General features: G+C 40.8%; 1 protein-coding gene across 7 annotated transcripts in view; it reads left to right on the top strand.

Moving 5' to 3' along the window:
• The window catches only part of WDPCP (WD repeat containing planar cell polarity effector), a 304,438-nt gene that overhangs the window by 151,115 nt on the left and 134,799 nt on the right, over positions 1-18,524 (top strand). For all 7 annotated transcript variants that reach the window (XM_005212781.5, XM_059891308.1, XM_059891305.1 and 4 more), the window contains one exon: positions 17,584-18,193. In XM_005212781.5, the coding sequence (XP_005212838.1) occupies positions 17,584-18,193 (610 nt within the window). The remainder of the gene's footprint in view (positions 1-17,583; positions 18,194-18,524) is intronic.

Raw genomic sequence — 18,524 nt, 5'->3', positions numbered from 1 at the left:
GGCAACCCATCCTAGTATTCTTGCCTGGAAAGTTCTATGGACAGAGGAACCCAACAGGCTGCAGTCCATGGGGTTGCAAAGAGTTGGACATGATTGAGTGGCTGAGCACACTCTTTATATTTACTTTTGAAAAAAGTAATTACTATCATCCTAGAAATATTTAATTCATTAGCTTTGTCAAAAATGTGACGACAACCCAACTTACTTTTTCTCTTACCTTATTTGAGTAGATATTGTAACTTTTCAGCTATAAGCATTCGATAAAGTTTTCTGCTGCTAAGTCACTTCAGTCGTGTCCGACTCTGCGACCCCACAGACGGCAGCCCACTAGGCTCCCCCGTCCCTGAGATTCTCCAGGCAAGAACACTGGAGTGGGTTGACATTTCCTTCTCCAAAGCGTGAAAGTGAAGTCACTCAGTCGTGTCCCACTCTTAGCGACCCCATGGACTGCAGCCTACCAGGCTCCTCTGTCCGTGGCATTTTCTAGGCAAGAGTACTGGAGTGGGGTGCCATTGCCTTCAACGAAAGCTTTCTGAGTATGGCAATAATTTCAAGATATCTTATTCAGAAAAGGCCACTTGAATCTCTTTAACAAAATTAATAAAAAACATATTCAGATCAGTCGCTCAGTCATGTCCGACTCTTTGCGACCCCATGAATCGCAGCACGCCAGGCCTCCCTGTCCATCACCAACTCTCAGAGTTCACTCAGACTCACGTCCATCGAGTCAGTGATGCCATCCAGCCATCTCATCCTCTGTCGTCCCCTTCTCCTCCTGCCCCCAATCCCTCCCAGCATCAGAGTCTTTTCCAATGAGTCAACTCTTCGCATGAGGTGGCCAAAGTACTGGAGTTTCAGCTTTAGCATCATTCCTTCCAAAGAAATCCCAGGGCTGATCTCCTTCAGAATGGACTGGTTGGATCTCCTTGTAGTCCAAGGGACTCTCAAGAGTCTTCTCCAACACCACAGTTCAAAAGCATAAATTCTTTGGTGCTCAGCCTTCTTCACAGTCCAACTCTCACATCCATACACGACCACAGAAAAATCCATAGCCTTGACTAGACGAACCTTTGTTGGCAAAGTAATGTCTCTGCTTTTGAATATACTACCTAGGTTGGTCATAACTTTCCTTACAAGGAGTAAGTCTCTTTTAATTTCATGGCTGCAGTCACCATCTGGAGTGATTTTGGAGCCCAGAAAAATGAAGTCTGACACTGTTTCCACTGTTTCCCCATCTATTTCCCATGAAGTGGTGGGGCTGGATAACATGATCTTCATTTTCTGAATGTTGAGCTTTAAGCCAACTTTTTCACTCTCCACTTTCACTTTCATCAAGAGGCTTTTGAGTTCCTCTTCACTTTCTGCCATAAGGGTGGTGTCACTTGTATATCGGAGGTTATTGATATTTCTCCCGGCAATATTGATTCCAGCTTGTGCTTCTTCCAGTCCAGCATTTCTCATGATGTACTCTGCATATAAATTAAATAAACAGGGTGACAATATACAGCCTTGACGAACTCCTTTTCCTATTTGAAACCAGTCTGTTGTTCCATGTCCAATTCTAACTGTTGCTTCCTGACCTGCATCCAAATTTCTCAAGAGGCAGATCAGGTGGTCTGGTATTCCCGTCTCTTTCAGAATTTTCCAGTTTATTGTGTGATGCACACAGTCAAAGGCTTTGGCATAGTCAATAAAGCAGAAATAGATGTTTTACTGGAACCCTCTTGCTTTTTCGATGATCCAGCAGATGTTGGCAATTTGATCTCTGGTTCCTCTGCCTTTTCTAAAACCAGCTTGAACATCAGGAAGTTCACGGTTCACATATTGCTGAAGCCTGGCTTGGAGAATTTTGAGCATTACTTTACTAGCATGTGAGATGAGTGCAATTGTGTGGTAGTTTGAGCATTCTTTGGCATTGCCTTTCTTTGGGATTGGAATGCAAACTGACCTTTTCCAGTCCTGTGGCCACTGCTGAGTTTTCCAAATTTGCTGGCATATTGAGTGCAGCACTTTCACAGCATCATCATTCAGGATTTGGAGTAGCTCAACTGGAATTCCATCACCTCCACTAGCTTTGTTTGTAGTGATGCTTTCTAAGGCCCACTTGACTTCACATTCCAGGATGTCTGGCTCTAGGTCAGTGATCACACCATCGTGATTATCTGGTTCATGAAGATCTTTTTTGTACAGTTCTTCTGTGTATTCTTGCCATCTCTTCTTAATATCTTCTGCTTCTGTTAGGTCCATACCATTTCTGTCCTTTATCGAGCTCATCTTCGCATGAAATGTTCCTTTGGTATCTCTGATTTTCTTGAAGAGATCCCTAGTCTTTCCCATTCTGTTGTTTTCCTCTATTTCTTTGCATTGATCGCTGAAGAAGGCTTTCTTATCTCTTCTTGCTATTCTTTGGAACTCTGCATTCAGATGTTTATATCTTTCCTTTTCTCCTTTGTTTTTTGCTTCTCTTCTCTTCACAGCTATTTGTAAGGCCTCCCCAGACAGCCATTTTGCTTTTTTGCATTTCTTTTCTATGGGGGTGGTCTTGATCCCTGTCTCCTGTACAGTGTCACGAACCTCTTTCCATAGTCCATCAGGCACTCTATCTATCAGATCTAGGCCCTTAAATCTATTTCTCACTTCCACTGTATAATCATAAGGGATTTGATTTAGGTCATACCTGAATGGTCTAGTGGTTTTCCCTACTTTCTTCAATTTAAGTCTGAATTTGGCAATAAGGAGTTCATGGTCTGAGCCACAGTCAGCTCCTGGTCTTGTTTTTGCTGACTGTATAGAGCTTCTCCATCTTTGGCTGCAAAGAATATAATCAGTCTGATTTTGGTGTTGACTATCTGGTGATGTCCACGTGTACAGTCTTCTCTTGTGTTGTTGGAAGAGGGTGTTTACTACGACCAGTGCATTTTCTTGGCAAAACTCTATTAGTCTTTGCCCTGCTTCATTCTGTATTTCCAAGGCAGTAGTTTGAGCATTCTTTGGCATTGCCTTTCTTTGGGATTGGAATGAAAACTGACCTTTTCCAGTCCTGTGGCCACTGCTGAGTTTTCACGACCCAGATAATCACGATGGTGTGATCACTCACCTAGAGCCGGACATCCTGGAATGTGAAGTCAAGTGGGCCTTTGGAAGCATCACTACATACAAAGCTAGTGGAGGTGATGGAATTCCAGTTGAGCTATTTCAAATCATGAAAGATGATGCTGTGAAAGTGCTGCACTCAATATGCCAGCAAATTTGGAAAACTGAACTGAACTGAAGTGAAAGAAACACTGCTGTAACCACACTCAGGTCAAGAAATAGATTTTCCTAGGCACCAGAAATAGTGCCATGTACTTAACTCTGTTTTAATCTCAACCCTTTCCTAGTCCCCCAGAGTATCCTCTGTTGTGACTTTTACACTTTTTCTCATACATCACCTATGTATGTATCTCACAAAGCTTCAATTTAATATTATCTATTTAAACATGCTAATGTGTCTTTTGTTTATTTATTTTTGGCCACACTGGGTTTTTGTTCTCTAGTTGTGGGGAGCAGGAAGTACTCGCTAATTGCAGTGAGGCAGACTTCTCATTGACATGTCTTTTCTAGTTGCAGAGCGTAGGCTCTAGAGCCTGTGGGCTTCAGATAGTTGTCACATGCAGGCTCTAGAGCACCGACTGGCTCAGTAGTTGTGGTGCATAGGCTTACTTGCCTTGCAGCATGTGGAATCTTACCAGGCCCATGTCCTCTGCATTGACAGGTGAATTCTTAACCACTGGACCACCAGGGGAGTCCTAAAACATGTTAATGTGTCTTTGAAATCTCTTTTAGTCTACAGGTTCCTGCTCCACTCTCTTTTTTTATTTTTTTCATTGAAAGTTATCTGTTGAAACTGTAATGTCCCACAGTCTGGATTTTGTTGTTCCCATCATCATGATGTGGTTCAGCATGCTTCTTTGTCTTTTGAAAATTCTGCAAGTTAGTGGTCAGTTTTGGCAAGACTATGTGTAAAGGAATGTTTTTTAATTGGGAGGCATATGATGCTAGGTTCTGTTTCTCTCTTTTAGTTGACTCTCTTTTTTTATTTTTAGTAACTATTGCTGCTCAGTGCTTAGGTCCATTAATTCATGGAGGTTGCAAAATGGTGATATCTAATGACATTTTTTAATTAGTTGGGATACTTTTATAATGAGACACTTCTACTCATCTCCTATGTGTTTTCCCAGTAGCTGGATTCATATAGTGTAATCAGGATAAGTGTCTGTTTCTTTTATTTACTAGTTTTCAAGATTGGATTGGTTCTCTGTCACTCGCTGAAGGTAATCAATTAGTTTTTGTTTTTAAATAACATTATTAACTCATGGATTTAGACATATTTGACTCAATGGGTTTCATAAATTGTAATTGTTATCTTTTTGGAAGTACAGATTCTTTAACTAGAGCAATGGGATTCTCTTCAAGTTGGCTTCTCTTCTTGTCATTACCTTAGTAATCTTGGGTAGCTTCCCTCTGGTATAAAAATATAGTCCATGGTTATCTTGTGCATTTCCTGCTGCAAACATGGAATTCTTGATTTATTCAATAAGGTCGGGTTTCTGAATCACTGAAGAAATGAAAGAGGAAATAAAAAAAGTAAATGAGATATTTTTTGAGAGACAAATGAAAAAGAAAGCAAGATTATCCAAAATGTATGGGATGCACCAAAAGCAGTTCTTAGAGGGAAGTTTATAGGGATCACAAGCTTACCTCAGGAAACCAGAAAGATCTAAAGTAACCCTACACCTAAAACAACTAGAAAAAGAAAAACAAACAAACCCTAAGTTAGTATAAGGAACGAAATTACAAAGATCAGGACAGAAATCAATGAAAATAGAGACTAAAAGCAATAGAAAAGATCAACAATTCTAAAAGCTAGTTCTTTGAAGATATGCAAACCTGATAAACTTTTAGCCAGACTCATCAAGAAAAAAAGGGAGAGGGCCCAAATCAAAATCAGAAATGAAAAAGAAGTTATGAGAGAAGCACAAAGGATCATAAGAAACTACTGCATGAACTACATGCCAATAAACTGGTACAGCCTAGAAGAACTGGACAGATTCTTATAAGAGTACAGTCTCGGAAGACTGAACCAGAAATAGAAACTATGAAAACATCAATTACCAATACTGATACTGAATCAGTAGTTTAAAAACTCTCAACAAATAAAAGTCCAGGAACAGATGGCTTCATAGGTGAACTCTACCAAACATTTAAAGAGTTAACACCTATCCTGAAACTATTCTAAAATACTGCAGAGGATGGAACATTTCTGAACTCGTTCTATATGGCCACCATCACCCAGATACCAAAACCAAAGATATGAAAAAAATTACAGACCTGTATCACGGAGAAGGCAATGGCACCCCACTCCAGTACTCTTGCTTGGAAAATCCCATGGACGGAGGAGCCTGGTAGGCTGCCAATCCACGGGGTCGCTAAGAGTTGGACACGACTGAGCGACTTCACTTTCACTTTTCACTTTCATGCATTGGAGAAGGAGATGGCAGCCCACTCCAGTGTTCTTGCCTGGAGAATCCCAGGGACGGGGGAGCCTGATAGGCTGCCATCTCTGGGGTCGCACAGAGTTGGACATGACTGAAGTGACGTAGCATAGCATAGCATCACCAATGAACATAGATACAAAAATTATCGGCAAAATACTAGCAAACTGACTCCAATAATACATTATAAAAACCATACACCTTGATCAAGTGAGATTTATCCCAGGGATACAAAGATTTTTCAGTATACACAAATCAATGTGATACATTGCATTAACAAATTGAAGAATAAGAACTATATGATTATCTCAGTAGATAAAGTAAAAGATTTTGAGAAAATTCAATATCCGTTTATGATTCAAAAAAACACTCTTAAGAAAGTAGGTACTAAAGGAACATGTGTGCATGCTCAGTTGTGTCTGACTCTTTGTGACTCCATGGATGGTAGCCCACCTCGCTCCTCTGTCCATAGGATTTTCCCAGGAAGAATAGTTCAGTGGGTTACCATTTCCTTCTCCAATTAAGGGAACATATCTTATAATAAAGGTCATATATGACAAACACAGCTAACATCATACTCAGTAGTGAAAATCTGAAAGCATTCCTTTTAGGAACAGGAAAAAGACAAGGATGTCCACTCTTGCCACTTTTATTCCACATAGTTTTGGAAGTCCTACCTATGGCAATCAGAGAAGAAAAATAAAGAAAAGGAATCCACATTGGAAAAGAAATGTAAAAGTGTCTTGTTTGCTGTTGACCTGATACTATATAAGAGAATCCTAAAGATGCTACCAGAAAACTATGCTACCAGACTCCTCAATGAATCTAGTAAAGTTGCTGGATACAAAATTAATACAGAAATCTCTTGCATTCCTATACACTGACAACAGAAGTTCACAGAGAGAAATTAAGGAAACAATACCGTTTACCATTAAGTGAAAGTTGCTTAGTTGTGTCCAACTCTTGGCAACCCCATGGACTGTAGCCTGTCAGCCTCCTCTGTCCATGGAATTTTCCAGGGCAGAATACTGCAGTGGGTAGCCATTACCTTCTCCAGGGGATCTGCCCAACCCAGGGATTGAACCCAGGTCTCTCACATTGCAAGTGGATTCTTTTCCTTCTGAGCGACCAAGGGCTCCAAGTCCAAGAATACTGGAGTGGATAGCCTATCCCTTTTTCAGCAGATCTTCCTGACTCAGGAATTGAACTGGGGTCTCCTGTACTACAGGCAGATTCTTTACCAGCTGAGCTACCAGGAAAACCCACCAATGAATCAAAAAGAATAAAATACATAAGGGGGCAAAGACATGTACTCAGAAAACTATAAGATACTTATGAAAGAAATCAAAGATGACACAAACAGATGAAGAGATATACTATATTCTTGGGTTGGAAGAATCAATATTGTCAAAATAACTCTACTATAGAAGGCAATCTACAGATCAAATGCAATTCCTATCCAGATTTTTCACAGAATTAGAATAAAACTTTTTTACAATTTGTATGGAAACACAAAAGATCACGAATAGCCAAATCAGTCTTGAGGAAAAAATGTGGAGCTGAAGGAATCAGGCGCCCTGACATCAGACTATACTACAAAGCTACAGTAATCAAAACGGTATAGTACTGGCACAAAAACAGATATATGGTTCAGTGGAACCGGATGGAAAGTCCAGAAATAAACCCATGTTTTTATGGTCAGAAAACATGCGACAAAGGAGGCAAGACTACACAATGGAGAAAAGACAGTTTCTTCAATATGTGGTGCTGGGAAAACTGGACAGCTATATCTAAAAGAATAAAATTAGAACATTCTTTAACACCATATACAAGAATAAAATAAAAATGGATAAAAGACCTAGATGTAAGAATAGAAACTGTAAAACTCTTAGAGGAAAACATAGGCAGAACACTCTGACATAATTGCAGTAATATTTTTGAGGGGGATCTGTCTCCTCGAGTACTGGAAATAAAAGCATGAAAATGGCACCTAATTAAACTTAAAAGTTTTTTCACAGCAAAGGAGACCTTTCACCAGTGGACTGGGAGAAGATATTTGCATACTGTGCTACCAAGGGATTGATTTCCAACATATGTAGATAGCTCATCCATGCAGTTTAATATAAAAAAAAAAAAAAATCCAACCCAATCAGAAAATGGGCAGAAGTAAATGTTTCTCCAAAGGAGACATACAGATGGCCAATAGGTACATGAAAATATGCTCACGTCACTATTCAGTTCAGTTCAGTTCAGTTCAGTCAGTCACGCAGTCGTGTCCAACTCTTTGTGACCCCATGAATCCCAGCACGCCAGGCCTCTCTGTCCATCACCAACTCCCGGAGTTCACTCAGACTCACATCCATCGAGTCAGTGATGCCATCCAGCCATCTCATCCTCTGTCGTCCCCTTCTCCTCCTGCCCCCAATCCCTCCCAGCATCAGAGTCTTTTCCAATGAGTCAACTCTTCGCCTGAGGTGGCCAAAGTACTGGAGTTTCAGCTTTAGCATCATTCCTTCCAAAGAAATCCCAGGGCTGATCTCCTTCAGAATGGACTGGTTGGATCTCCTTGCAGTCCAAGGGACTCTCAAAAGTCTTCTCCAACACCACAGTTCAAAAGCATCAAGTCTTAGGCGCTCAGCTTTCTTCACAGTCCAACTCTCACATCCATACATGAACACAAGAAAAACCATAGCCTTGACTAGACAGACCTTTGTTGGCAAAGTAATGTCTCTGCTTTTGAATATGCTATCTAGGTTGGTCATAAATTTTCTTCCAAGGAGTAAGCGTCTTTTAATTTCATGGCTGCAATCACCATCTGCAGTGATTTTGGAGCCCCCAAAAATAAAGTCTGACACTGTTTCCACTGTTTCCCCATCTATTTCCCATGAAGTGACGGGACCAGACGCCATGATCTTCATTTTCTGATGTTGAGCTTTAAGCCAAATTTCACTTTCAACAAGAAGCTTTTGAGTTCCTCTTCACTTTCTGCCATAAGGGTGGTGTCATCTGCATATCTGAGGTTATTGATATTTCTCCCTGCAATCTTGATTCCAGCTTGTGCTTCTTCCAGTCCAGCATTTCTCATGATGTACTCTGCACAAAAGTTAAATAATCAGGGTGACAATATACAGCCTTGACGTCCTCCTTTTCCTATTTGGAACCAGTCTGTTGTTCCATGTCCAGTTTTAACTGTTGCTTCCTGACCTGCATATAGGTTTCTGAAGAGGCAGGTCAGGTGGTCTGGTATTCCCATCTCTTGAAGAATTTTCCACAGTTTATTGTGATCCACACAGTCAAAGGCTTTGGCATAGTCAGTAAAGCAGAAATAGATGTTTTACTGGAACCCTCTTGCTTTTTCGATGATCCAGCGGATGTTGGCAATTTGATCTCTGGTTCCTCTGCCTTTTCTAAAACCAGCTTGAACATCAGGAAGTTCACGGTTCACATATTGCTGAAGCCTGGCTTGGAGAATTTTGAGCATTACTTCACCAGCGTATGAGATGACTGCAATTGTGCAGTAGTTTGAGCATTCTTTGGCATTGCCTTTCTTTGGAATTGGAATGAAAACTGACCTTTTCCAGTCCTGTGGCCACTGCTGAGTTTTCCAAATTTGCTGGCATATTGAGTGCAGCACTTTCACAGCATCATCATTCAGGATTTGGAATAGCTCACCTGGAATTCCATCACCTCCACTAGCTTTGTTTGTAGTGATGCTTTCTAAGGCCCACTTGACTTCACATTCCAGGATGTCAGGCTGTAGGAGAGTAATCACACCATTGTGATTATCTTGGTTGTAAAGATCTTTTTTGTACAGTTCTTCTGTGTATTCCTGCCACCTCTTCTTAATATCTTCTGCTTCTGTTGGGTCCATCCCATTTCTGTCCTTTATCGAGTCCATCTTTGCATGAAATGTTCCCTTGGTATCTCTAATTTTCTTGAAGAGATCTCTACTCTTTCCCATTCTGTTGTTTTCCTCTGTTTATTTGCATAGATTGCTGAGGAAGGCTTTCTTATCTCTTCTTGCTATTCTTTGGAACTCTGCATTCAGATTCTTATATCTTTCCTTTTTTCCTTTGCTTTTTCCTTCTCTTCTTTTCACAGCTATTTGTATGGCCTCCCCAGACAGCCATTTTGCTGTTTTGCATTTCATTTCCATGGGGATGGTCTTGATCCCTGTCTCCTGTACAGTGTCACGAACCTCCGTCCACTAATTATTAGAGGAATGCAAATCAAAACTACAATGAGTTATGACCTCACACCAGTCAGAATGCCCATCATTAAAAAGTCTACAAATAATACATGCTAGAGAGGGTGTGAAGAAAAAGGAACTCTACACTGTTGGTGGGAATATAAGTTGGTACAACCACTATGGAAAACAGTATGTGAGTCTCTCAGAAAGCTATAAGTAGAGTTACCTTATGATCCTGATATCCCACGCCAGTGCATATATCCTGAGAAAACTAATTAGAAAAGATACATATACCTGAGTGTTCATAGCCCCACTGTTTACAATAGCCAAGACATGGAAGCAACCTAAATGTCTATCAACAGATGAATGGAAAACATGTTGTGTGTATTATATACATACACACACACACACACACACACACATATATGTATGTGTATATACGTATATATATGACTGATGGAGTGTTATTCAGCCAGAAAAAGGAATGAAAGCACTTGCAACAATGTATATAGATCTAGAGAATAGGGTTGTTGTTTGGTCCCCCAGTTGTGTCTGACTCTTTGTGACCCCATGGACTGCAGCAGCCCAGGCCTCCCTCTCCCTCACCATCTCCTGGAATTTGCCCCAGTTCATGTTCATTGCATCGGTGATGCCATCCAGCCATCTCATCCTTTGACATCCTCTTCTCCTCCTGCCCTCAATCTTTTCCAGCTACAGGGACTTTTCCAATGAGTCATCTGTTTGCATCAGATGACCAAAATACTGGAGCTTCAGCTTCAGCATTAGTCTTTCCATTGAATATTCAGGGTTGATCTCCCTTAACACTGACTGGTTTGATCTCCTTGCTATCCAAGGGATTTTCAGGAATCTTCTTCAACACCACAGTTTAAAGGCATCAGGCATCAATTCTTTGGCGTTCTGCCTTCTTTATGGTCCAGTTCTCACAAGGGTATGTAACCATTGGGAAGACCATCAGTTCAGTTCAGTTCAGTTCAGTTGCTCAGTCGTGTCCGACTCTTCGTGATGCCATGGACTGCAGCATGCCAGACCTCCCTGTCCATCACCAACTCCTGGATTTACCCAGACTCATGTCTATTTGGTCGGTGATGCTATCCAACCATCTCCTCCTCTGTCATCCCCTTCTCCTCCCACCTTCAATCTTTCCCAGCATCAGGGTCTTCTCAAATGAGTCAGTTCTTTGCATCAGGTGGCCGAAGTATTGGAGTTTTACCTTCAACATCAGTCCTTCCAATGAATATTCAGGACTGACTTCCTTAAGCATGGACTGGTTGGATCTCCTTGCAGTCCCTTGGACTCTCAAGAGTCTTCTCCAACACCACAGTTCCAAAACATCAATTCTTTGGCACTCAGCTTTCTTTATAGTCCAACTCTCACTTCCATACATGAATACTGGAAAAACCATAGCCTTGACTAGATGGATCTTTGTTGACAAAGTAATGTCTCTACTTTTTAATTTGCTGTCTAGGTTGGTCATAACTTTCCTTCCAAGGAGTAAGTGTCTTTTAATTTCATAGCTGCAGTCACCATCTGCAGTGATTGTGGAGCCCAAAAAAATAAAGTCTGTCACTGTTTCCCCATCTATTTCCCATGAAGTGATGGGACCGGATGCCATGATCTTACTTTTCTGAATGTTGAGCTTAAAGCCAACCTTTTTACTCTCCTCTTTCACTTCCATCAAGAGGCTTTTTAGTTCCTCTTCACTTTCTGCCATAAGGGTGGTGTCATCTGCGTATCTGAGGTTATTGATACATCTCTCAGCAGTCTTGATTCCAGCTTGTGCTTTATCTAGCCCAGCATTTCTCATGATTTACTCTGCACATAAGTTAAATAAGCAGGGTGACAATATACAGCCTTGACGTCCTCCTTTTCCTATTTGGAACCAGTCTGTTGTTCCATGTCCAGTTCTAACTGTTGCTTCCTGACCTGCATATAGGTTTCTGAAGAGGCAGGTCAGGTGGTCTGGTATTCCCATCTCTTGAAGAATTTTCCACAGTTTATTGTGATCCACACAGTCAAAGGCTTTGGCATAGTCAGTAAAGCAGAAATAGATGTTTTACTGGAACCCTCTTGCTTTTTCGATGATCCAGCGGATGTTGGCAATTTGATCTCTGGTTCCTCTGCCTTTTCTAAAACCAGCTTGAACATCTGGAAGTTTGCGGTTCATATATTGCTGAAGCCTGGCTTGGAGAATTTTGAGCATTACTTTACTAGCATGTGAGATGAATGCAATTGGGCAGTAGTTTGAGCATTCTTTGGCATTGCCTTTCTTTGGGATTGGAACGAACAATGACTTTTTCCAGTCCTGTGGCCACTGCTGAGTTTTCCAAATTTGCTGGCATATTGAGTGCAGCACTTTCACAGCATCGTCTTTCACAATCTGAAATAGCTTAACTGGAATTCCATCACCTCCACTAGCTTTGTATGTAGTGATGCTTCCAGAGGCCCACTTGACTTCACATTCCAGTATGTCTGGCTCTTGGTGAGTAATCACACCATCATGATTATCTGGTTCATGAAGATCTTTTTTGTACATTTCTTCTGTGTATTCTTGCCACCTCTTAATATCTTAATATCTTCGGCTTCTATTCGGTCTATACTATTTCTGTTCTTTATTGTGCCCATCTTTACATGACATGTTCCCTTGACATCTCTTATTTTCTTGAAGAGATCTAGTCTTTCCCATTCTATTGTTTTCCTCTATTTCTTTGCACTGATCACTGAGGAAGGCTTTCTTATCTCTCCTTGCTATTCTTTGGAACTCTGCATTCAAATGGGTATATCGTTCCTTTTCTCCTTTGCTTTTGGCTTCTCTTCTTTTCACAGCTCTTTGTAAGGGGTCCTCAGACAGCCATTTTGCTTTTTTTGCATTTCTTTTTTTGGGGATGGTCTTGATCCCTGTCTCCTGTACCGTGTCATGAACCTCCCTCCATAGTTCATCAGGCAGTCTATCAGATCTAGTCCCTTAAATCTGTTTCTCATTTCCACTCTATAATAAGGTATTTCATTAAAGTCATACCTTAATGGTCTAGTGGTTTTCCCTACTTTCTTCAATTTCAGTCTGAATTTGGCAATAAGGAGTTCATGATCTGAGCCACAGTCAGCTCCCAGTCTTGTTTTTGCTGACTGTATAGAATTTCTCCATCTTTCGCTGCAAAGAATATAATCAATCTGATTTCAGTGTTGGCCATCTGGTAATGTCCATCTGTAGAGTAGTCTCTTGTGTTGTTGGAATAGGGTGTTTGTTATGACCAATGTGTTCTCTTGGCAAAACTCTGTTAGCCTTTTACTGCTTCATTCTATATTCCAAGGCCAAATTTACGTGTTATTCCAGGTGTTTCTTGACTTCCTACTTTTGCATTCCAGTCCCTTATAATGAAATGGGGAAGACCATGGCCTTGACTATATGGACCTTTGTTGGCAGAGTGATGTCTCTGTCTAGGTTGTCATTGCTTTCCTGCCAACAGGTAGTCGTCTGTGATTTCATGGCTGCAGTTACTGTCCATAGTGATTTTGGAGTCAAGAAGACAAAATATGTCAGTACTTGCACCATTTCCCCTTCTATCTGCCATGCAGTAATGGGGCTAGATGCCATGATGTTAGTTTTTTAATATTTAGTCTTAAGCCGGCTTTTTCACTCTCCTCCTTCATCCTCATCAAGAGGCTCTTTAGTTCCTCTTCATTTTCTCCCATTAGAGTGGTAGCATTCACATATCTGAGGTTGTTGATGTTTCTTCTGCCTATCTTGAGCCCAGCTTATAACTCATCCAGCCCAGCGTTTCTCATGATGTGCTCAGCATATAGGTTAAACAGACAAGGTGACAGCAGACAGCACTGTCACACTCCTTTCTCAATCTTAAACCTGTATGTGGGTCAAGAAGCAACAGTTAAAACCCTGTATGGAACAAGTGATTGCTTCAAGATTAAGAGAGTGGAATAAGTCAGAAAAAGACAAATACTCTATATTAAGACTTACATGTGAAATCTAGTAAATAAAACAAATTAATATTACAAAACTGAAGCAGACTTACAGATATAGGGAACAAACTAGTGGTTACTAATGGAGAGAGAGAGAGATGGAGTGGGGGCAACATAGAGGTAGCACATTAAGAGACGGAAATACGGCTATTGTTTTACAATAACTTTCAATGGGGTACAATCTATAAAAATATTGCATCAGTATATAATATTGTTAATCAACTATACTTCAACAGATAAATATAAAGTATTGCTTTTTTTAAAATCAGAATTTGATATTCCATCTGACCTTGGCTAGCTTTTTAGAAGTATCTGGGATTAGGAGTGGAGGAGAAGAAGGGAGTTATAATGGACTTACACCTTGGGACATATAAGACAGACTGAGCCTTTGTGGGTGAAGAGTGTGGATTTCAGGTAAAGGATATAAGAGAAGTTATTGAAAGGTAAACTGAGGCATACTGAAATTTTTCAGAGTTTGAGCAAGTGCCAAACTGAAAGTGGTTAGGAAGACTCTACTAATATGAGACAGGGGAAAAATTGAGAAAGAAAGTACAGAAGCAGAGAAAGGAAATTATTTGATTGGCTATAGTTTAAAGCTTAATTGGCTATTGTAATTGGTTATCCTTGGTATTTTGATTTTGTAACATTGAGGCATTTATAGGTTTAGGTTTTGGTTTGCTTTCATAAGCCAGGATGGCATTAGGGATTCATCAGCTGAATGGCCTCCCTGTTTAACAGATTTCAGAGCTGAGAAAATGCAGCTTTAGTTTGACCTCAGAATACAGTACTGAGAGGACACTGTGGGAGATAATGCTGGGGTTTGCAAGGCAGATCACGTTCCTCCTTTGCTTATGGCTTCTCATCTTGTTTAGGGGGAAAACCAAAGTCCCTGTAAGGGCCTACAAGCTACTTCACAATCTTCTGCCGCCTCCAATTCCCACTGTTCTTCCTTGCTCCATTTTCTGTGGCCATGTTGCTCTGCCATCGTTTCTTCTTCAGGCTGAGAGTGCTGCCTTGGCATGTTTGCTTCCTCTGCCTGGAGCCCTCTTCTCCAGGTGACTGCATGGCTTCACTTCTTCACTTCTTTCAGGTCAACTTTATGAGAGAAGCCTGTCCTGACTTCTGTTGCCTCCCCTTCCCATTCTTCCGAGTACTTAGGAGGTACACATATAGAGTCACTAACATACTCCGTATGTTTGCTTGTGATTTGTTAACCTATCTTCAGCCATTGGAGTGTATGTTCTCTGAGGATGAGGACCTCACTGCTGTATCCCCACCAGTGCCAGGACCTGTGCCTGTATGTATGTGCTTGAGTATATAGCTCATACTCAAGCATTTATTAGACAAAAAAGAAAAGTGAGAGTAGGAAAGTGAGTGTGAGGGAGGGAAAGAGTTGGATATGGATCCTATATGGTTTTACATACCAGGCAGGGGAATAAAACTTTAATTCATTAGTTGTATTTGTGCTAGTTGCTCAGTCATGTTCCACTCTTTGCGACCCCATGGACTGTACCCTGCCAGGCTCCCCCGTCCATGGGATTCTCCAGGCAAGAGTACTGGGGTGGGTTGCCATTCTCCTCTCCAGGGGATCTCCCCAACGTAGGGATCAAACCCGAGTCTCCCACATTGCAGGCAGATTCTTTACCATCTGAGCCACCAGGGAAGCAAAATTGGGTAACAGTTAAAAAGTTCGAACAAGGGAATGACAGCAAGAACATTTAGTTTAGGAAGATTAGTTTGTTAATAATGTTTAGGATGTATTTTTTAAAAATTCACATTAACCCCCATTCCATCCCCAAGTCAGCACTATGTAACAAAGCTGTGTGCTCTTAAAAAAAAAAAAATGAAATAATTCGACTCTCAAGAAACCGCTAAAATAATTGCCAAAATGGCTAAAAGCATATTCCCTTCCTGTACTTTTCCCCCTAGTTTGTCTAGTTTCCCTTGTTTGCCCCAGTAATGCACGTTACTGCAGTACATTGTTACATCCTGGAACATGACCTTGGTATAATACTATTAACTCAGATACTGACCTTAACGGTTGGATTCCGTCAGATTTTGAACTTCTGCGAGTGCACAAACACACATGCAGAGTTCTGTGAAATTCTGTCTCTTGTAGACATGTGCTTTGTAATGTTTCTAAATCTAATTTTGAGGTTTTCAGCAGTGTTAGAAATGATCTCAGTTACCATTCTCCAGATTTTTGGCCTCCCACATTTACATATGAATAAGGTGAATGGCCTGCTTTATTCCTTTATTCTTGTTGCCTTTCCTTTACACACTAGAAATGCTTTTCAAATTTTGCCTCACTAGTATTATAAGTCATATTACTCACCAGGTCTTCTTTTAATTTTAAAACTAGTAGTACATTACCTTCTTATTTTTTTCTGTTGATCACTGACCTACTTAACAACCCTTCATATATTTTCTGATAATAAAATCAGTGGTAGAAGAATCTGCCTGCCAGTGCAGGAGACACAAGTTCAATCCCTGTGTCAGGAAGATCCCCTGGAGAAGGAAATGACAGCCCACTCCTAGGAAATCCCATGGACAGAGGAGCCTGGTGGGCTACAGCCCATGGGGTTGCCAAAGAGTCTGACATGACTTAGCAACTAAACAACACCAACAACAAATGTTTCTACAGGAATGTTAACAGAGTTCTAAAGCTTTTTTCTTTGCTTACCCTGCCCTGCTTGTGAGAAACATGCTCACCAGCCCAAACCCAAAGAATGGAAGTGAGGCTTTAATGATGGTCTTGCAAGATCTGGTGTCTGATGGGCAGGCACACCCAGAGTCATTACAGGGAGCATCTTATCCCTAGAATGCAAGTCCCTCCCCCCCCCCCCCCCCCCCCCCGTTCCTCTTCGGCTGAGTACCAAGGGGTAAACAATCTTCCTGGATGTCACCTAGGTTTGTTCCCTCCCTCTTTATGATCTCCTCCCACCACCCCTCCACGTCTTATTTCCTCCTTTTCTGTGTACCTATTCCAGTTTGTAGGTTTTGAATTCACCAGTAGGATGAACCCGCACGAAAATCCTAGGCATCTCACCGTCCCTTTGTTTGCCCAGACTTTCTAGTTTTGTATTCGTTATGGCTATCAGCTATTGGCTACTACATCAGCAAGCTGTGACTCAAAGCTAGATGTTCTTGAAAATGGACCATTTTGGTTTTTGATTTCTTACTCTACTAATTAGGAATATATTTCTGGTAAATAATTTACCAGTAATTTTAGAATTAGCAGGGGTAGTGGGTTGGAAGGAGATGAACTGAATTGTTAAAATCCTTTATTCATCCTTTAAAAATCATGCTTCTGATGTCTTTAGGTAATCTGCTAGCCATATTATTTTACTAAAAGCCCACTCTGTTAGTTTCTGTATATTGTAGGAAATATTTGTCTTTATGTTACTTACAGACTTTCTAAAACAAAATGCTTAAATTTTTATAATTTAATTTCTGCAGCTGTGCTGAGTATGTGCTATATATATTTATATATGGGCTTCCCAGGTAGCTCAGTGGTAAACAGTCCACCTGCCTATGCAGGAGACTCAGGAGACAGGAGATCCATCCCTGGGTCAAGAAGATCCTCTGGAGAAAGAAACGGCAACCCATTCTGATACTCTTGCCTGGGAAATCCCATGGACAGAGGGGCCTGGCAGGCTATAGTCAGACATGACTGAGCGCATGCACACACACACACGTTTATATATGTTCTATATGAGATATAGACATACCTGCTAATATGTTGCTGATATTTAAGGTGGGAGTTGACTGTATTCAGTAGGATTCTAGGTTAATATGCAGTGCTATGTGTGACAGCTGAAGAAAAACCAGTCTATTTGAACATACTTGCTATATTTCTTACAGGTTCTGAGTTCTGTACGCACAGAATGGGATCCACTGGATGTTCGCTTTGACACCAAACATCCTAATCGAGTGTTGACAGTGGAGTGCTCCATCAGTGTAGACAAAGAGCCCATGGCTGACAGCTGCGTCTATGAATGTGTTCGGAACAAAATCCAGTGTGTATCAGTCACCAGAATACCACTTAAGTCAAAGGCCATTAGTTGTTGCAGGAATGCTGCTGAAGACAAACTGATCCTGGGCTGTGAAGATTCGTCAGTAATTCTTTATGAAACTCACCGTAGAGTGACTCTCTTAGCTCGGGCTGAACTTCTGCCTTCCTTAATAAGCTGCCACCCCAGTGGGGCCATTCTGCTAGTCGGCAATAACCAAGGGGAGCTGCAAATATTTGATATGGCTCTTTCTCCTATTAACATCCAGCTTTTGGCTGAAGACAACTCACCTAGGGAGACTCTACAATTCAAAAAATTCTTTGATGTTTCCAGCAGTCTTGTTCAAATGCAGTGGATAGCGCCTCAGTTTATTTCTAAGAAGCCTGAAAGTGGGGACATCTGTAATCTCCTCTTCCTCAGGTTTGACAGAGGACCATTGGGTGTACTTCTGTTTAAACTTGGTAAGTCAAGGAAGTTGGTGAGTAAATAAATTTTTTTATGATGATAGTACAATTAAGACAGTAAAACTATTCCTGGAATGTAGATTTTTTTTGTTCCTCATCCCATCAATATGCTTACATTTCATGTAGTTTTCTTAAGGAAGTTTTGTGGATGATTTTCTAAAATGTCAAGGTCCATTATATATTGAAAAATTTTGAAATTGCATTAATTTTCCATCACATGAATAAAAAGCCTGAGCTGTCCATATATGATGCTTTCCAAAATAAACTGTCTACTAAAAAAATTCCTTGAAAATTAACAAGAAAAAAAAAAAAAACATTTATCTATAAA

Source organism: Bos taurus, chromosome 11, assembly GCF_002263795.3.
Source record: "Bos taurus isolate L1 Dominette 01449 registration number 42190680 breed Hereford chromosome 11, ARS-UCD2.0, whole genome shotgun sequence".
Taxonomy (NCBI): domain Eukaryota; kingdom Metazoa; phylum Chordata; class Mammalia; order Artiodactyla; family Bovidae; genus Bos; species Bos taurus.
This window is presented reverse-complemented; position numbering and strand designations above follow the sequence as displayed.